This window comes from Symsagittifera roscoffensis, chromosome 4 (genome assembly GCF_963678635.1).
Source record: "Symsagittifera roscoffensis chromosome 4, txSymRosc1.1, whole genome shotgun sequence".
Lineage (NCBI taxonomy): Eukaryota > Metazoa > Xenacoelomorpha > Acoela > Convolutidae > Symsagittifera > Symsagittifera roscoffensis.
This window is the reverse complement of record NC_087065.1, coordinates 78525614-78540654: the sequence shown is the minus strand read 5'-3', so window position 1 is coordinate 78540654 and position 15041 is coordinate 78525614. Positions and strand designations below refer to the sequence as shown.

The 15041-nt window shown below is 36.5% G+C and overlaps 1 protein-coding gene across 1 annotated transcript in view; it reads left to right on the top strand.

The window, feature by feature from the left end:
- LOC134845039 (uncharacterized) overlaps positions 1 to 13371 on the top strand; it is a 54744-nt gene extending 41373 nt beyond the window's left edge. Inside the window, exons 2-5 of the mRNA XM_063861869.1 lie at positions 1700 to 1886; positions 6862 to 7082; positions 12336 to 12551; positions 13058 to 13371. Coding sequence (XP_063717939.1) covers positions 1700 to 1886; positions 6862 to 7082; positions 12336 to 12551; positions 13058 to 13371 — 938 coding nt within the window. The remainder of the gene's footprint in view (positions 1 to 1699; positions 1887 to 6861; positions 7083 to 12335; positions 12552 to 13057) is intronic.
- Positions 13372 to 15041: the final 1670 nt, after the last annotated feature.

Sequence of the window (15041 nt, the reverse complement as noted above, 5' to 3'; positions counted from 1 at the left end):
AAGATCACATCATAGAAAAAGTGACTGGCTGGTTAGGAGGGTGGTTTACAATGGAGGCTTTTTGAAATTGTTTTGTTCGACCATTTTTTGAAACTGCAGTTTTGTTTTCAACACTGCAGAGACATTAAAAAATCACTGCCACAAGCTATTTTTTGAAATTCGGTTTTTTTGCTGTTAGTTAAGGCGTTTTTGTGATATGCTATTAGCTCGTAATGACTTTGGACTCTTCGCCTATTTTATTTTTCTCTGCATTTTTTCTTAAGAAAAGTTAATTAAATTTACTGCTTTTGATTTATCAAATTGTAAGAAGACATGAAGGCGCTAGGAAGCCAATAAGTTAGAACCAAATTTCTATTACGCAGTTTTCCATTCAAAATCAGGCACCACAAATAGCCATCAAAACCAGCCAAGAGATTTATCATTTTGAAACCATTTCAGTCGTGATTCAGAGGATATGTCAAAAATTTTCGGTTTTTTAATTTAAATTCGAGCAAATAAAGCGAGCGGGCAGGCTAGCAATAGCTTATTTATGCTTAATTTAAGCCGTGAAAACCGAGATGTACTCAAATAAAAGTAGTTTTTGGAGTTTTTAGCGCCATTTTGCGAATCAAAAAACTCATAAATTAAAAAACTGTTTTCTTTTCAATTGTTTTTCAGTTTGCCCACTTCGTTTTGACAGTCGAGTTTGCCTTTGTTCTAATTTTCTGTTCAGATCTGCTTATAGCACCACACAGAAAGAACGACCCGAATTTGAAAAAAAATCTGTGTTTTCAAATACGATGGTCAAAAGTTCTGTGCTACTTGCACACTAAGCGGCTATCTTTGTTTATATATCTTTTTTGTTTTCGACTCAGAATCAGGTACCATCAATAATCATCAGAATGGGTTCAGTGAAATATCATATTAAAGCCCTTTCAGCCGTGATTCGAACGACATTAGATAATTTCCAACGCAGTGTCCCAGTATCGACAAAAAACAGGTTTAAAATTCTTGATCGTTATTTTTGGCACAAGCCGATGCTGCCCTTAGAAACATTTCAGCCAAAAATGGATATCTCAAAATAGTACAAAATTGGACCCTTTGGGTCGGCATCCCCCCTCGCCCCCTAAATCCGCTTTTGCCACGAATGTTGATTAATATGGATCGAGTCATATACATTATTCAAGCCCTTTCAGTCGTGTTTTGAAAAACATTACAAAATTTTAAAAAAGGTTGCAGCGAAAAAAACTGGTTTGAAATTTTTGCAATTTTTACTAATTTCTCGCAATCGTAAGGTAACGCAATCGAGTAAGGTTCGTTATATAAAAACTGATAAAAGTTGGTCAATTCAGCTAAAAAATGATTTCACTAAAATCAGAACTAGTTGTGGTAGCTTCATTTAGCGCTTCCTTGCCATTTAAAATTTTCCCAAAAAAGTTGGTTGTTGTTGTAAATTTTGCCTAATCCGCTCACTTCAACGCGTTTTTGTAGTTCTCTCATCACACCACCACAAAAGACAACAATAAATTGAAGAAAAAAAAATTGTTTGTATTTTTTTTAATATGGTCGGAATACTCTGTGCTGCTTGCACAGCAACCGGCTATCCTCCTCATAATCGAATTTAGCCAAAAGCGAAAAACTCTCAGTTCCGCAAGATATTTTCGTTGAAAGGAGTTTTTTTTCTTTTGCTGCTTGTTGTCTTAGTTAGTTTTTTGTTCAGATCTAGTGGACTGGCAGCAGGTGAAGCGAATGTACAGTAGGAAGACTCACTACATTGGCTTCGTGGATCTCTGCTCCACAGACAACAAGTTCTGCAAACTCCTCATCAAGAGTCTAGAGCACAATTGCAGCCTACTCAAAACTTCCCTCTTCCCGTCAAGGAAATCATCCGACCACACATCCATAAGGTCAGCAATGGTAACAAGTAATAGCCTTAAGATACTACCCAAAAATGCGGAAGGCTCCACTTACAAAATTTTTGACTAACATTATAAAAAAAACCGACCCTCACCCAAATCAACAAATCCTGTTCACGCCTCTGATGGCAAACAAGTACAGGACATAAGTTATAAACCTCTAACCTATGTCTATTTATATGGGTTTGTCTACAATGGCGTGAAAGGTTTTTTGACTGAGGTAGTGGACGGTTGGTTTAGAAAAAAAAAACAATTTTGTATGCTCAGCATTCCGTATTTTTTTTTGCAGCGCAGGTGGATTTTTGTAGCATAAAAATGTTGTTTTTAAGCATTCCTAGGCTCACTAAGACTAAAAATTTGGTGAATGGCCCCTGAATCCTGAGCACTCTAACTAAAAAGATATCACAGTTTGTAGGATCCGAATTTTTTTCGCCAAACTCGGTAGCTTGGTATTCACTGATAAATACGATAAGTTAAAAAAAAGTACACCAACGGTCGAGTCCAAAATAAATTCGAGTCTGGAAAGAAATAGTCCCTCCTCTGGTGAAACTTATAAGACGGGACCGATATGATAAACCAACCCCGCATGGAAACTAAGCAATCTAATTTTATGAAACTCCCAAACCCCTTTGAAAGCATGTAAAAACCCGGACCCCTCAGGCCCCTGGCGCAAGCGATAACTATTCCCGTAAGTGCAAAAAGCCCTATTGGAATTCGGTAACTAGCAGTTGGACTGGGACCAATATTTAGTATGTAAAAGACCTAGTTGACGGAAGCTTGCGTTTAGAACCCCAAACTCCCTGGACCCCTACTTCCGTTGTTATGCCCTGAGCAAATAGTCCCCACTCCGACGTTTTTCGGGCCCCAATTAATGCAGGGAGCTAAAAATTGATATGTAATGATAAAGTACATCTTGTATCATTATTCTAGACAAATCTGACAGTTGGACCAGAAGTTCATAGCACTTGGGAAAACAACCCTTTGACCAAAAATAGGCAATTTATGTAAGACGATAAGCAAACCAATATTGATTTTATGACGGCAATTGACACAACATAATAACCACAAAAAAGACCCCTCGTGAAAAAACTCCTCCGGGGACTTCTTCCGTTGTTAATAGCCTTTCCCCGGAATAACTTGAGAAATATTAATGGGATATAGATTGAAATTGGAGGATGAAACCCCAATGGGTTTTTGAACCCGGATGGGTAAGATTGACCCCGGGTGATCCCGGGGTGTCTTTGAATGACCTTAAGGCGTTTATGACGAAAATTGCATGGAAATGGGAATCGATCACCTGAATTATGAATGGGGGAACTTATCTGTAATGAACTGAAGCAGGAGCTCAAAGTCATATAGTTTTTGCGTTGTATTCTTGAAGTAGTGGGTGGAACTAATTAGAGTGGACTTGGCAAACTTAAAATTTAGCTTAGCTTGGCGATTAAGCTATTTGAAGAAATTCAATTAAACTTAGAAAAATAGTCTCAAGGTAACATACAGTAATAGGTGTATGGCATGAGAAGAAGGTCTTCTAATTAACATGAACGGACGGGAAAAAAACTTAGCTCTCCGGAGTTGACTTTTTGGCACAAGTTGACCCTACTTTCTCCTGATAGCTAGAAAGTCTGGATTGGAACAGTGTAGAATTATAGATGCTTGGAAGGAGTTAGCTACCCTTGATAAGGGTTTTCCCCTACCCCCGGGAGGTCGGAACATTAACGGAATAATAAAATAAAGTATTTGGCAGCATGATTAGTTAAACATTAATTGGTTTAGAGATGAAACTTGACTTGGTATTTGCACACATTAGTTAGAGTTATCTATGGTGAACCTATTATGTTCAAAGTCTTGAGCAAAGGGTACCAAAATAATTGTCAGGACTTTTAGAGCTGATCCTCAATCTAACTATACCCAAAACTCAAGTTGACAAACATGGCGAAAAGTTAACGGGTATCCTACGCTTAGGTAGAAAAATTGTGCTATGAGAGCGAAGGTTGTTTCGCATTGTTAGTTTAAAAAAGAGAGAACAAAATTAGCCACTAGTGAGAGTAGTTGGTTTCTCGTAGTTAGTTGAAAATTAGTTCAATTTTTGTGAGGATAGAGATTCTCCCAGGTGAGTGTGAGTACGTTAGGTCACTTATTTCTCAATTGTAAGAAATAGTTGATTGAGCTATTGAGGATAGCAGGAGTTAAGAAATTTTTGTTAGCTTTAACGGTAAGTTGAAATGCAATCGTGTAATAGTTTAGATGAATCGCGGACCCTTTTCCTTTGATTAGATTTTTAGGTTGTATCCTAGCCATCCATTCCTTCTGTATTTGGACTTATAGTTATCTTTCGGATTTTATGACGTCAACTAACCACAAAAAAGACCCTTCGTGATTAAAACTGCTCCGGGGACTTCTTCCGGTGTTAATAGCCTTTCCCCGGGATGACTTGAGAAATTTTAATGGGGGAGATAGATTGAAATTGAAAAATAAAACCCCAATGGGATTCTAAACCCGGATAGGTAAAATCAACCCCGAGTGTCCCGGGGTGTCTTTGAATGACTTTAAGGACAAAATTGCATGAAAATGTTTGAAAGATTGCGTTATTACCAGCCACAACTGCTGAAAATGGGAATCAATCACCTGAATTATGATTGGGAGGGAACTTATCCATTATGAACTGAAGCAGGAGCTCAGAGGGATACAGTTTTTGCGTTGTAATGTAGAAGAAGTGGAACTAATTAGAGTGGACTTGGCAAACATAACGTTAAGCTAAGCTTGGCGATTAAGTTATTTATAGAAATTCAACCAGACTTACGAAAATAGTCTCAAGGGATCATAAAGTAATAGGAGTGTGGCATGAGAAGAAAATCTTCCAACTAACATGAACGGACGGGATAATTACTTAGCTCCTCGGAGTTGACTTTTTGGCACAACTTGACCCCTACTTTCCCCTGGTAGCTAGACGGTCTTTTTTGGAATAGTGTAGAGATGGGAATTTTAGATACATCGAAGGAGTTAGCGACTCATGAGTAGGGTTTTCCCCTACCCCCGGGAGGTCGGATGGTTACGGGATATTTAAAAAAAATATTCGGACGATTGATTATTTAAATACTAATTGGTTTAGAGATGAAACTGGACTTCATATGTGCTCAAGTTAGTTAGACTTATCTATGATAAACCTATTCTGGTTAGCTTCTTGCGCAAAGGGTACCAAGAGCAATGTCAGGACTTGTAGGGCTGATCATTACTCGAAGTATAACTTAAACCCAAGTTGACAAACATAGCAAAAAAATAATGGGTGCCCACCCTTACGCAGAGCAAATGTGCTCTGAGAGCAAACAGCTTGTTCTGATTGTTAGTTAGAAATCAGTTGGTACTAAGTTGGTTTATAGTTGGTTCTCATCAGTAAAAGAACAAAATTAGGTACTAGTGAGAAAAGTTAGTTGAAAAACGGTTCGACATTTGTGATGATAGAAATACTCCCAAGTGAGCGTGAGCACCTTAGGTCACTGATTTTTCAAGAGTGAGAGATAAGTGACTGAGCTATTGAGGATAGCAAGAGTTTAGAATTATTTATCAGCTTTAACGGGAACTTGAGTTGCAATCGTGCAATCGTTTAGATGATTTGCGAACCCTTTTCTTGTGATTAGATTATTAGATTCTTTTCTGGCCACTCAGACCCTTCTGTATTTGGACTTTTAACTATCTGAAATAGAAATTATTGGGAAATCTTGCGATCAATCGTGAGTGCGAGCGATACAACCACAAGAGCAGTGACAAAATGGGGCAAGCAACATAGTACAGTACAGTACAATTGCACCAAGTTAACCCTTATGAGACTGTGGATAGTAGTGAATCTCAGTCATCCCGCTGAATTCACCACCCACGGGACCAATTTACGGCGTCGTTAAGAGAGAGATAATGAACCTAGAGACGCAATCCTTTGAAGTCTACAAAGTTCAGTCATTCATGCACAAATAAGGTATCAGCAAAAAAAACTTTAAAGTAACAACCTATGGACAGTGCCACTTTTCCGATGCTCAGAAATCGAAAAAAAACCGCAACAAAAGAACAGAAAAGCAAACTGTTAGATCGATGTCCCAGTAATGGAAAACTTTTGGTTTTATTTTATGTTATACCTTGTCGGCCAAGTTTTTCAAAAAGTTCCTGAGGCGCCAATAAATACTTATTTTCAAGGGGCATTTTTAACCTGTTTTTTCAATTTTTATAATGTTCTGGGGCGTTCGGAAAATCAATCCGGTCAGCCTAAAAAAAGTCAATAAAAAGTTTCAAAAAATATGAAAGTCCGCTTCCCCACTCTAGAAAATCGCAGACCGGCGCCTGATCACTAAGACATTTTTGCCATTCAAACATGCGCATCCCTTACTGGAGTTTCATCTGTAAAAATCGATTTTGTTGGAATTTTCAGTGTGAATGTTCAGGGGGTTGCGGGGCTATAAACTGAGAGGGGAAAATAATGACTGAATTAGTGCCTGCCAAAGTGACTGCGAAATAATTAAACAGGGTCATGATTAATTGTGAATGAGCTCTGCGTAACAATGTTTTCAGAGGAGGTAAAGAAAATTGCCAAAAGTTGTTGGTTCAAATTTTGTTCGAAGAAAAAAGAAAATCCCTACATGAAAACTCCAAAATTATATTTGTGAAAAAAGCGTTATCGTTTTATCACATAAAAATACTCTTGGCAATTGCCTTTGAGACTTTCAAATCATTAAATACAAGGGAAATAAAGAGCGCTAGCGTGAAACTTAAAAACGAGCCAAATATTTTTTTGTGCGTTTTGATGCTTAATATTGATTGATTGCAATGTTCTGAAGAATTTTTAAGAGAAATTAGTTAAAATGAAGCGCACCTCTCTGGTTAAATTATTTCCCCTTTTCTTAGAAACAGTTAGTTATCTACAAAAAATGATTATTTTGACTGAAACTGGGGGCCTGGTAGGTAATGACTTTGCTTCTAGGTCGTTCCAATTAGACGAAGATCAGGAGCCTCTGATTGAAAACTCGGATGAGGAGTGTGGGGCTGAAAGTGAGGCGCTCGCTGCTCTTCAGAATTCATACGTGGACGAGACTGAGAAACTGGCTCTGAAGGTAGCATCGTTCAACTTCTGGGAAGCTCTCGCCTGCATCAACCTCCAAGTCAAAACAAAGCAATCGGACCGACTCGTAGGGATGATAAAAAGTAGGATTAAAATTCACACTAACATAATTCGGTTTCCACACTTTCAACTCTAAACAAATTAACACCATAAAAATTCACTCCCTAATTTTTGTTGCCTTAGCAATTAAAAACCACTACATTTTAAAACTATTTCCATAATTTGACTACGTTTTAATTCAAAATGAAAAAAGAACTTACTTCAAAGGGGTCTTTGGTTAACATCAAGGAATAAAGCAGGAATATTTGGCCATTTACAGCCAGAGAATTTTGCGCTACTTAATTTGCGTAAGTTTTGAATGAAAATGACCTGGCCAATAATTCTGTTTGTTAAAATCACTCGAACCAACAATGAGGAATATTTCAACAAATTTTAGGGGCCTGCAATGAATTCAACGTTCTTTGACTAAAACTGATGTGAATTTTCAGACATTTTAAGCCAGTGCAGAAAAATTAAGAAAAAAGTTTAAACAAAGCCAAAAAGCTAAAAATCCTTCAATTTTAGAATTATTCTCGAATTTAATTTTATAACCCGAATGGTTTGTTCAATTTTCTTGAATTGTTGGCGCATAAATGCAAAACTACAGGGTTAGCCAGCGCCTAGTCCCCACCTAGCATCCTGAAATCAAAGACAATTGTCCCGGGATTGAATTGTAGTCCACGTGTAAAATTTTGGCCTTTAGTTACGTTTTCCGGGAGTATGCAAGGGAACGTCTTTTCGAAAACTGCTGACAAAAGTTTAAGTAGGAGTAAAGTTTGATTTTTTATGATACGGATGACAAAACCGAGAAAGGACAAATTTTACTTTGGCTTAACACAAACAAGAAAGCGCTCTGAAAAAGTACAAACCTGTATAGTCGTCGGAAGCGGGCCTTATTTTTTTTCTTTTTCCTTCAGTACACTGTGATTTTTCTTCTTGTTTTGACTTTCCTAACGAAAATTACTGAATATTTTTGCTCGAGTTTTTCTATTTCTTCTGACAAAAGAAGCCCTTCTTGACGATCAAGAACTAGCCCTTTTCGACGAATTTTTTTTTTCCTTCAGAAGAGATTGTTGTCTTGAGCTTGAACTAGAAAAGACTTTTCATCAGTGGAAACTTTTTGCAAAATTATGGGATTTAAATGTTGCCTTTTGGCCAATTAGGAACATAATACGCGCGATATATTTCGCGCTATTTGCACGTAAGCGGTCATCTAATCTGCTCCATATTGGTAGAAAGAAGCTTATTTGCCGTAATTGATTTGTTACTAGGAGCGAAATCTTACAGTATTGGTTGAAGGAAGCGTATTTGCCGTAATTAATTTGTTACTAGGAGCGAAATCTATCAATTTGTACTTGTTTTGGCGTGATACGATTTTACACTGATCTCAAATAAAAAGTATATATTTATTTTCTTACGTTTAGCTTTTTCATGTTCTTACTGCTCCCTAGACCTTAAAAGGCAGTCAGAATTTCCAGGGCTTCATCCTGTTTTTAGCTGTCTTGTTGTGAATTTATGGCCACACGATGCATCAAATAATTTTGGTTCTTGTACGGAGGCGTCTTTGTGCGGGCTGCTCACTTTTTTCCCCATATTTGGGTGGGCTCTGCTGAAGCAGTATTGGATGCCGAAACACCATCTTTGGCCAGAATTGGTTGTTCTAGCAATTCCACTCACGGGCCTAACTCGCTGGTTCCAAAAGAAGGGTGGGAAAAAAAGATTCACGGTTTGGCACTATGCTTTTTGTATAGATAGAGCCAAATTACATACAAAACTACCAACACATCAGTTTTTTCATTTTTTTCGGGTTCTCAACAATTTCTGTCTCATGCAATCTGAATTTCCTAAACGATCATATCATAGGCGTAGCCAATCTTACTTTGTACTGAAATGCAAGGGAAGGCCAGTCTTTGAAGAACAGGGCTAAATCTTGATTCATTTCCTAGGACACTTTCGGACCCTTTCACTTGAACTTTCTCATGTAATTCTGTAAGAGATGGAAAAATCCGTTAATTGAGCTCCTGCGATTTTTTAAAGAAAAACTGAAGTGCAGCTTGCTCAAAACCTAACATAACTTTTTCAGGCCGACAGTAGGGAGCTTAAAAAAAGTCTGCAAAAAGTGATTAAATGTTTTTTTTTTGAATTTGTTGAGAAGGAAGGCGTAAATGCAAGCTGATGCAATTCCAGATACACTAACATGAATTGAATATAGCTGATAGAACTTTTTAAGGTTCCATCGGCTAACCAGAAAGATGATTTTTCCAGAACTCTTATCATTTTGGGGTCTCTGTACAAATTGATTTGCTATCGATCAATTAGTCAACAGTCATACCGGATAAAACTTACAAAAATTTCGGTGTTCTCGAAAGTTCGCGCAACTGTGGTGGGTAACGTTTGTGCGCGCAGCCGTTTGAATCACTTTTTCTTTTGTTGGAGGGCAACTTGAGCGGCCCAATCGAAACTGCGACTGTTGGGTTAAATCTCTCGCTGAGAACTTTTATATGGTTGATAACGTTTCGGGAATCTTATTTTCTTGGTGAAATGTCTTGGTTATGCTTTCAACGCACCATCAGTTGGCTGTTTTCTGTGATGACAGACGCTCGACATTTTTATGCATGAAATAAAACTCGTGGCCGGACGCTATAAAATTGGCTTGTTTTTAGATGAACATGTGAGTTCAAAAGACGACTCAACCGAATTTTGTATTTGCAGTTTGCGTTTGTTTATCACTTGAGGACAGCAGAATTATTTATTTGTCAGGAAAATTACCTCAAGTTATAATGAATTAGCATAAACGGGTTTCTTAATTAAAAATACGTCAAAGAAACGTCTAAAACAAAATACGAACTTGTCGATAAGAGTCTTAAGTAATTTAGGAAGTCTCAATGCAGCATGTATAACTGAATCAAAGCAAGTTTTTCATCGTGATGCGTGCTTTGTTTGCGAATTTAACTTTGGTGTGATAGTATTTGAGACAAGGAGTTAATTTTGGTGTTAAGTTACAGAATAGGAGTTAAATTGTTGTGAACTTAAATTAGTTAGTAGTCAATGACTAGGTAATAAAATGTACGGCTTAAGTTTGCTAGTATTAAACTGTAGTACACCATAATTCCGTTTCAGTTTTTTTTCAGATCAGCTATATCGAAACTTTTTAGTTCTGCCGAAGCCTAGAGTGATTTCAAATCGGCAAACAATTCATAGCGAAACATGTCGTTTTTGAACAACTTTTGAATGAAAACTAAAAGATTTGTGCGAAAAACTATATGATGGATTGCTTAACTAGAACATGTTGTTACACTTGCTCCAAAGTAGACTAAAATGAAAATACGCCGGTTTTTTTATACCGAGAAAATTGTAAAATAACTTTAAATCTGATCCAAGCCAATAAAAAATTTAGAGATTTAGAGAAAAAATCGAAAAAATTATTGTCAATTGTCAGTACCTGTCAATCCAAGACATGATGAAGCAATTAAACCGACTCGTAGGGATGATAAAAAGGAGGATAAAAAGTCAAAATATTACTCAAATTCTTTTTTTTTTCAGAGCAAACGTGACGAAATCTTTGAGTTATGCCGAAACCTAGAGCAATCCGAAATCGATAAACAAATACTGGACCCTCTATTTGCCGTTTTTGAGTCATTTTTAGGCACTTTTTGAAAACTTGACAAAAGATGGAAAAATGAGAGCCGAATCCTTGAGGAATTTTTTGAACTCTCTTTTCAATGAGAGCTAATTTTTTTTCTCAATGAGTGCTCCGTTTGCTTATTCTCATTTCCAGTTATCAAACTTAAGTTATGTCTTTTCGAATGCGAACAGTCTCTCTTAATTCTAAATGATATCCGATATTCCCAAATCTCCACCTACACTCCTAGTTTTTTTTTCAAAATAGACTTTCAATGATACATTATTAGCCAATTTGAAATGTTTGAAGACCTGAAACTTCCAGAAAAATGAGTGTTTTTATGTGGTATAAAACGACAAAACCGTTTGTAACTAAATTTTTGTTAAGTCGTTTTTTTGAAAGCTTCAGGGCTTAAAATATTTCAAAATGACTTACAAGGTATCTTTAGTAACAAGCTCTGTTATGAAAAAATATATATTTTAAAATTATTCAAAAAATCAAAGCAATTTCTGCAAAAAAAAAGTTCAAACTAAAATTTAAGGAAATTTATTGTTTAACTGTTTTTAAAGTTTTTTAGTTCAAACAATAATTTCACTGGAGTAGAACTAAAGTTTCAAGTCTCCTCCTTCTATAATAAGCTTGTTCACTTCTTTAACTCGCTTGAAATTAAACTCAAAAACTTCAAACCGATTTCTCGACACTGGGACAATTTTTGTCCCAGTGTCGACAAAGGTCTTTAAATTGATATATCACTCGACTCATTCGGATGATTCTTTGTGGTAAATGTTTTGATTGAAAATCAAAATAAGCCTGCTCGCTCTCCTTTTTCCCTCGAAACTAGACATAAACTCAAAAAAGCCGGGACAATTTTGGAATTTTTTAAATATCGACCGAATCACAACTGAAAGGGTTTTATTAAGTTATATCACTCGACCCATTCCGATGAGTGATTGTGCTACCTGATATTGCGTGAAAAACAAGAAAAAAATCTGAAACATTCCGAATACAAAATTCCTCGCCATTTTCAATGGTCCGAACCAAAATCTTTTTGAAGTCCAAATTTCAAGTTTGCAGCTGACTGAAATCTCAGACTAATTTCTGTAATTTTCTCTTTAGTTCTTCTACAGCAAAATTTGAGATGGATATGCTGGGCCGAGAAAGTTACTGGTTGGTATAGATATAGACTGCTACCAGTTGGCTCGAATTACGCTTTTGTCAGCTGCCTTTACAATTACTATGATGCAGTTTGTTACTTCAAGTGTTTTTTTTCTCAGCATTATCTACATTGGAAATCAGAAATTATGAAAAACTCAAAATTGGACTTGAACAGAATGAAAAGACGGTTTTTCAAGTGCAACTATGGAAAAGGGGAAATTTGGTCTGAGTGTTTGAATATGAAACCACCGAACTCGGCGTGGGAACATCAACTCAGTAATCATAACACAAAACAGAATGGAATTTGGAGTGTGAATAAACCAGTCGATAAGTTTAAAACAGCCGAAAAAACCTCATATCAATTAAATTTTCTTGAATTTCGTAACTGTAACATAATTTTTACATAACTAATATGTAACAGTTTCATTTAATCGGTTGTTTTATGTGGTAGCTCGTTTATATTTCCTCTGGATTATATACCAGCAGAATTTGAAAGGTAGAGCTATCATTTTTGTTTAAGGTGTGCTCTCTCGATCCTTGTTAGCGCTGGAAATGGACTCGCAAGGAACGGAAATATTTGACTACCTTCTGCCAAAGAAGGAAGCGGAGTTTCGGGAGAGGCTGAACAACCTGTTAGTCGGTTTCATAATAGTCACAAACAGCGATGACGTCATAACTTCCAGTCAGAAGCACTTTCCGTGCGACCAAGTTGAGAAAAAAATGAACGAGTTGAAAGGCGCAGATCAGTTTAACTTTCGAATGCAGAGTGTTCATATGAATTATCCGAGGCGGTTTTTCAATCACATGAAAATGTTTACCACCTTTTTAGATCAGCCAGTTCAATTTTGGGAATCCCTAGAAACGCTAGAAGGTTAAGATGCGTTTTTCTAGTGCGCGCCCTTTCAAAATAAATTGCGGCTCCCATAGAACAAAGGTAACTTTAGACGAAATTGTTTATATAAAATAGTACAATTATGGGAACCCTTTGGAAAAATATTATTGCACACATAACTGAGGAAGAAGCAGGGTGGTTTATTATTAGTTTTAAAGAAGGCAAGTTTGATCGGAGTTTAAAGATGGCGCAGGGTGTTTTGAAACAGAAAATAAAATAGTTTCAGGGTTTCTTTTTGAAAAAAAATCAAAAATCAAAATTGACAAACCCAAGAAAGCGATTAAATGTTTCTTCTACAAAACAGCGCAACTTGTTAAAAAGAGACATGAAGTTAAACTGCTGCACGAAAGTTGCCATGAGCGAGCAGTACAGTTTACACGACATTCTGCAGCGTGATCTCGGGGCACGTCGTGAGCCGAGGAAGTTTCCACTCGTTTTCGTCAACCCTGCGGGCTCCGAGTACAAAAACGGGCCAACTATGATCAGTCAGGAGATTTTTTTGCTTTCCGAAACTTCCTGTGCAATTTGTATGGCTTTAAGTTCAAACTATAATTGCGCGTTTGCTGCGGACATGACACAGGCCATGGCTTTTTTGATGGACCAGGACATATTCATCAAATACCCAGAAGCGATAGACAGAGCTACCCTTGAGTTAATTTGTTGATAAATTCGCACACTATTTCCAATATCCGCTTATTGTTGATGCATTTCCAAAAATTCGTTGTATAGATTTTGCTGATTATAGATTTTTTGTCAAAATAAGTGGAAGTTCAAGCGCGTTGAAGTACAAGAGCGACGAAAAAAACTCTGTTCAAGAGTGCCTTGAGGAATTGAGAAGCAATGAAACTTTTGAAAAATTTTCGAATTTTTTCAATTTTCTAATGACATTACCGTGAGTTTGTTGCTATCGTCTTTTAGAGTTGAAATGGTCTTTTAGGTAAAAACACATTTTTTTAACGTTATGATCAGATGAGCAAATAAATCAAATCTGAACTGTCAGTTTGAAATAGTTTGATTTCAAGACTTTAAAGAAACCAAAGATTTTGTTGATTGGGGCTATATGTCATCAAATTAGCTAGTAGCAACCTGTTTTTCATCAGAAACCTGTATTATTTGGCAATTTTTGAGAGTTTGTGAAAAAGTGATATTACGGGCACTTATTTTAGTTTTAAATCTACCTTTTAATTGCGCAGAGAATAGACGATTTATCGGGCATCCCAAACTTGTGAATTGATTTGCCAAGTAACCGACTAAGAAAAAGATTGTACTCTAGCAGTTATCAATCAATGCTTTTCAAAATAACTTCCGGTTCTCTATTTTTAAAACCCTTTTGCCTCAGCGCTCTTCTTTTAAACCCAAAATCAACAAGAAATTCTTTATAAAAGTCAATATGTTTTGAAATAGCTTAATTATGCTAGTTATTTCAGTAGGGGTGCACTGAACAAAAGTTTCTCAGTTGTTTTGTTTTCACATCCAGTTCTCTATATGAGCTCGTTGTTTGGATGAAGGACTTCGCTAGAAGAGCTGAGACAATTTCCATCTCTTCATTCTAACACTTGATTTGTTTTGGCTTTGATACCTTTTGGTTGGTAGATGCCCTCCGACTTTTCAGCTCTTTTTTCAGTTTTCTCAATTGTTTCTTGCTCTCATATACTACGGGTGGCTGAGTGTGTTCAATAAACTATGTAATTGGCTTTGAAAACTCAGGTTCTATTTTTATCTAATTCAGGCCAAACTTCGATTACTTTTTGTTAAACACTGCAAAAACTCGAAAAAGCCACCAGAACTCAAAACGTGCTGGTTCAACGAAAAACCAGCATTTCGTTTTGCAGTTTTTGTTGCAAAAGTTTGCGCTAAAAACTGCTGTTTGATCTCAAACTGATTTTAGCTAGAACATTTGTTAGTATTCGATCAACAAACTACTTTCAAAAAAATTCAGACAAATAATCGTAAGTTTTTTGTATGTAGGCTGAGTAGCAATTTTTAATTTCGTTTTAACTTAAAAATTCACAATTTTGGTCCTTTCTTTATAATTTCTTCAAGAAATTTCTAAATTAATTATGACCTGTTACAACTTTGCTTAACAATTGAAATCAAGTTTTGAGTTTGATTTTAGTTTTAGAGTATTCCAGGTATCTTTTTAAACTTGCTGGCCTATTCTTCCTAATTATGTGACCCATAAGTTTTTATATAGAGCACTAACCTGCAGCCCGTTGACGTTTCTAGACAATTCTCCAGCACTAAGTTAAACACACAGACAATTATTGTTAATGGGGGGTAGGAAATTAGACGCTAAGCAAATTAGACGTGACCAACAAAAACAAATTTAGACGT